We start from the raw sequence: 5085 nt of genomic DNA on the forward strand, positions 1-5085 counted from the left end.
GAAAATTTTCATGTCGGAATCATGTTGTTCATTTCTGCCAGAAATTTATCAGTATAATCTATAAAAGAAATATTCAGAAAATTACTACTTACTAATGAATAGTATCGAGTTTGGAGGAACAGAGGACAGCAGAGTATTTGGAACTCACCTTGCAACTTTTCTAGGGGTGGCAAAAATCCACCATAATTTTCAGGGAGACAGTCTTGAGGAATCATTTTGTACAGATTTTCCATGTCGTCAGCAGTGTGAAACTGGAACTTTTGAAAACAAAAATGTTTTGGCATTGACATGACTCTAAGCTGGGTGAGTAGTCTTCAGCACTTACAATGGATTGGAGTTCTTTGCGAATGAAAGGCCGCAGCATCCGCATGACGCGGTCCATGAGCGGCGTCGTGTTGAGAAAGTGAATCCTCTGCATCCTCAAAGGCAACCCCTCCTGTCGGACATTCATCGATATACTTCATTTTCATTGGTGTCTCTCACTAAACTGCACCACTGAGAACTAAATTGATTTTTTCGGGCTTGGAGGCTTGAGTTCCTCAGCTCCAAGGCCTCAAGACCCATAAAAATGCTTGATGGTTAGGCAGAAAGGTCTACTCTCCACTGGTAGGTCGTGCGCCACTAAGAACTTCACTCGTGATAGCGCCCGCAACCCGTGGGGTAGGCAAACCCGTCAAGCAGCCGTGTGAAGGCGGTGGCCCAGCCTGAGCCTGAGAGCGCCCCAGGGCAACAAGCGAACTAGGGCTGCACCTGCGCGCGAGCAAGGATTTGGCGCCAAGCGTTTCCCCCGCGTCACCCCTACACCGAGACTGTGAACGTGAGTTCATTGAAGGGGCACCTCTTCACCCACCTGGAGGTACCTGAACACCTTCCTTGGCAGGCGGATGCCCCACGCCTTCACCCACCTGGAGGTACCACCTTCCTTGGCAGGCGGATGCCCCACGCCTTCACCCACCTGGAGGTACCTGAACACCTTCCTGGGCAGGCGGATGCCCCACGCCCACATGTGGCTCATCTGCACGGCGTTCATGTCGAAGACGCAGACGTAGCCCGGGGCGGTGGGCTCGGCCCGCACCACGGCGTCCATGGTGAGGAACTGCGCCTTGCTGGAGGACGAGTACACGAAGACGGTCGGGTCCGGGTCGCGCAGGGCCTGCACGATGACGCGGTACCCTTCCGGCGTCTTGTTGGGCAGAACGCAGAAGTAGCTGCGTGACGGGAGGGAGGCATCCAAAGTGGAATCACGGCCACCGGCTCATGGGCCGTTCAGAAACCACGTGGACAATGGGGGGGAGGGAGGGGGGGCAGTCCAGATATTACGGGGTCCCAAAACGATCAGAATAGTCATTGGTCAAAATATCATTGGGTCTCCTTGGATTCCAATGTCCGTCCTGATTCTTTTGGGACCCCATAATATTTAGACCCCCCCCCCTCCCAGTGAGAAATGGGAACATGGATTCAACGTCAAAACATCGGAAAGATGTGGATTTGGGTGACAAAGTGACGTTCCTTCGACTGTTTCGACGTCGAAATCGACATTGAATCGACGTTGAAGATAAATCATATCTTACTGCCCCCCCCCCCTGTCCACGTGGTTTCTGAGCGGCATGCGGGCTCCTGCATCAAGGCTCCCCCAGTGAGAGATGGATTCAACGTCAAAACATCGAAAAGATGTGGATTTGGGTGACAAAGTGACATTCCTTCGACTGTTTCGACGTCGAAATCGACATTGAATCGACGTTGAAGATAAATCACATCTAACTGCCCCCCCCCCCTGTCCACGTGGTTTCTGAGCGGCATGCGGGCTCCTGCATCAAGGCTCCCCACTCACCCCACCCCCTTGGCACGTTGCACCTCCTCGCTGTGGAAGGAGCGGTCGGCGAACACCTCGGGCGTCTTGCTCCGCACCGACTCGTACACGCGCACCACCGCCTTGGCCTGCTCCAGGTCGCCGCGGGAGCAGTGCAGGAAGGCGACGAGCAGCGGCTCTGGAAGCATGCGGCAGTTGCTCGGGCAGTTGTAAGTTGCGTGGGGGAAAAATTATGGAGCACGCCCCTCACAGTGAATATTTGTAAACGAACTGAGAGTGATATAGCTGCAATCGACGCGGCCAACCGATTCGGAGGTCGGTGGTTCGAATCTCTCCATCAGAAGGTGATCCCTAGTTTGATTCCAGGGCCGCCACTCACTATTTTTTGGGGGACCGTCATTTAACCGAGCTCTGACAACCGAACTGCTCCCGCCACGGCTACGCGGCCCGGCTGCTGCTGCTGGTGTATATACATTGCAGGTCGAAGCACGATGTCCTTGCCGATTTCGTGAGCAACATCAACAGCCCGACACAGTCGGTAGTCGACAAGGTTGACAAAAGTTATTATTATTCTAGTTCAAAATTGTTATTATTTCAAGAAAAATTATTCCCGCCTGTTTTTTTTTTTAAATCGCTGATGCGCGATTATTTTATTTCGGTCTGTCGGAATACGGAATCCCTCACGTTGTGGCCTCTGACCAATCCTAGCAGCTCACCCGCAATGTCTGGCAGAATCTCACTCTCCTGACACCAGGACCGCAGCGCATTCACTTGACTCCTCTCGATTTCAGCGTTGTCCCTCAGCGCCCCGTCCAGCGTCCAGCTCCTCGCCGCCTCGGCCATGTCCCGAAAGGCGCACCCGATGGCGTCTGCTCCTCCAGTGAACAGAAAATGAACACACAAATTCAGACCTGGGCACTTGATAGCTTGGGCCGCCTTTTCACTCTATAACTCACCGGTGCCACTGCCGCTGGTGTCGACGGCGTCCTCGAACTGGTCCTGCTCAGGATCATCGACCTCTTGGACGTCGACCGCATCCCTCGAGCCCCCCATGGCAGCCGCTGGCGCAAATGTCGAGTTAGACTTCACCATGCCTGTTCTGACACGACACTCGCCCGAGCCTCTCCGGCCGGGGACGACCGCACTTGCACTCTGTCACAGGGCCCCTGTGCGGCCGGCGCCGCGTCCAGCGCCAGCTGATGCGGAGCGCCGTCTTTATGCGATTCGACCTCTGGGGTCAGCCGGGGCCCGGGAGGCAGCGTGGGCGTCGAGGGCGTAAGAAAATACTCACTGACGCGAGAATTTGTCAGAATGAAGCCCTATGTTCGCCGTCCTCCAAACCCGCATTCGTTAGTAATAACATAAATGAAAACACTCAGCAAACGGCCGAACAAATGTCGTTTCGACGCCAATGTGACACCGATCACGAAATCGCCAAGGCGTTCACTTTTCCTCCATTTACTTCATCACTTTCGGAACGATTTTGCGGAGCTATGCTCGTAGTCGCCGCACTGACCGTCTCCCGCTGCTCGGGCTGCGCCGTCCTCCTGCATCGGCGTCAGGAGAGAAACTGAAGCACCCCCCCCCCCCCTTCCCCTCTCTGAGCCGCTCTGCGCCCACTATCAGTCACTCAACTATCTGACGCTGTCGATAAGAGCATGCTGCAGCAGTGCGCGCGTCCGAGGAGGAAACGCATCGCTAGGTCAGGGTTCAGGTTGGGACCGAACACTCGACTCTCGCTCTAGGTGAGGCTAAGCGTAAGTTCATTATGCGACCCCCCCCCCTCACATCGGTGTTGATCTACTCAGTACATCAAACGATTTCAATCCGATACAACTACACACCAGCAGTAAACGCTTTAATCTAATCTAATATCCAGTACACTCTAAACCCAAAGTCCCCGTCACGACAGACGCCTTAGAGAAAAGCCGTGGCCTACCTCGCAGGCGTCCAAGTGACAAATCGTGTCGCGCCGACAAGTGGTAGAAGACACGTCCCTGTTTATGACCGGAAATGGGGCAACATACGATGTTGGACGCCCCCAGCCACACGCCACCTTTTGTAGCTAAACAGTTGTAGCTACAGTCGTGACCGCATGCAGCAAACCACAACTGTCGGCCCTAAGATTAACTCCCGGGCGGGGCAAATGTTTTCTTTGACGCTTCTTGTCTCCCGTTAGGCAGGACCGAGCTCAGACCTCGATCCCGGAGGGGCAAGCTGGTAGCCGAGCGAGTTAAAGCGTGATCGGTGGCAGAACGTGGGGATGGTCGGTAGTTCGAATCCCGTCCGCGATCATTTTTCCTGCTATGCTGACCATGTGTTTTCGAGTGTCAGCCACAGCGGAGATTCGCAATGTTGCTGGGAGCTGTGCTCTGTATCGGTCTTACGTAGCCCAGTCGGAAGCGATGAGGCCGAGTATGGTGCTTGTCCCTGGTTCTAATCCCGCCTGAGGAATATTTTTCACGCTTCGCTGGCCATGAGTTTTCAGCCGTGCGACACGTGCTGTGATGGGCCGGTAGAAGAGCTGGTCGCGGGTTCGAATCTCGTCGAACGCATTTGTTTCTTTGCTGGCTATGTGTTTTCGAGTGTCAGCCACAGCGAAGATCAGCTTTGTTAATTACAACAGCCTTCCCAGCTCAGTCGGTAGAGCGCGTGATCGGGACGCGGATGGCCGCTGGTTCGAATACTGAGTACCTCAATCCCTATTTTTTTTCGGCACCTGAATTAACTGACCAAGCCTGCAGCAAGATGAGGAAGTGGACCTGACTGACCACCCACATAAAAGTTCGCCTCGACCAGGAATCGATCCCACGCCTGGTGGAGTACAGTGGACCAAGCTCCGGAACGCTCGCCACTCGGCTGTCGACTCCACCTTACGTTCGTCATGTCAGAACCCGGTCCGTCTCAACGGTCTTGGTCTGCCGTGTAAAGGAGGCGATCATGTCCACCTCTTCATCGCGCTGAGGCGGCTGGGGGTACATGAGACTATACTGGACAGAGACTAGAAAACCTGCGACTGGACCTAAGACGGACATGAGACTGGACATGAGACCGAACATGAGCTCGGTCGGAGGGGCACCTAGGCCAAAGTCTCATGTCTGAGGCCGGAAGTCTCATGTCTCCAGACATGAGACGGACATAAGACGGACATGAGACAGACATGAGACTTCCGGCCTCGGACATGAGACTTTGCCCCAGACATGAGACATCAGGGGCAAAGTCTCATGTCTGTCTCATGTCTGTCTCATGTCCGTCTCATGTCTGCAGACATGAGA

At 54.4% G+C, this 5085-nt stretch overlaps 1 protein-coding gene across 10 annotated transcripts in view; it reads right to left on the reverse strand.

The window, feature by feature from the left end:
* Positions 1-5085, reverse strand: part of LOC113207085 (alpha-tocopherol transfer protein-like) — an 8245-nt gene continuing 3160 nt past the window's right edge. The window contains exons 1-9 of one of the 10 annotated variants that reach the window (XR_008010969.1): positions 3327-3345; positions 2767-2871; positions 2527-2685; positions 1832-1988; positions 919-1208; positions 851-868; positions 326-436; positions 149-257; positions 1-58 (exon numbers count right to left, since the gene is read on the reverse strand). Coding sequence is in view for 9 of the 10 variants with exons in the window: in XM_026423470.2 (XP_026279255.1) it covers positions 9-58; positions 149-257; positions 326-436; positions 956-1208; positions 1832-1988; positions 2527-2685; positions 2767-2871; positions 3327-3363 (981 nt within the window). In the remaining variant the exon portion in view is untranslated. Of the gene's footprint in view, positions 59-148; positions 258-325; positions 437-850; positions 869-918; positions 1209-1831; positions 1989-2526; positions 2686-2766; positions 2872-3101; positions 3395-5085 lie in introns of those variants that run through there. The other 9 variants (XM_026423487.2, XM_052265878.1, XM_026423470.2 and 6 more) reach the window with 9 other exon arrangements.

This window comes from Frankliniella occidentalis, unplaced genomic scaffold (genome assembly GCF_000697945.3).
Source record: "Frankliniella occidentalis isolate FOCC.00 unplaced genomic scaffold, Focc_3.1 Scaffold32, whole genome shotgun sequence".
Taxonomy (NCBI): domain Eukaryota; kingdom Metazoa; phylum Arthropoda; class Insecta; order Thysanoptera; family Thripidae; genus Frankliniella; species Frankliniella occidentalis.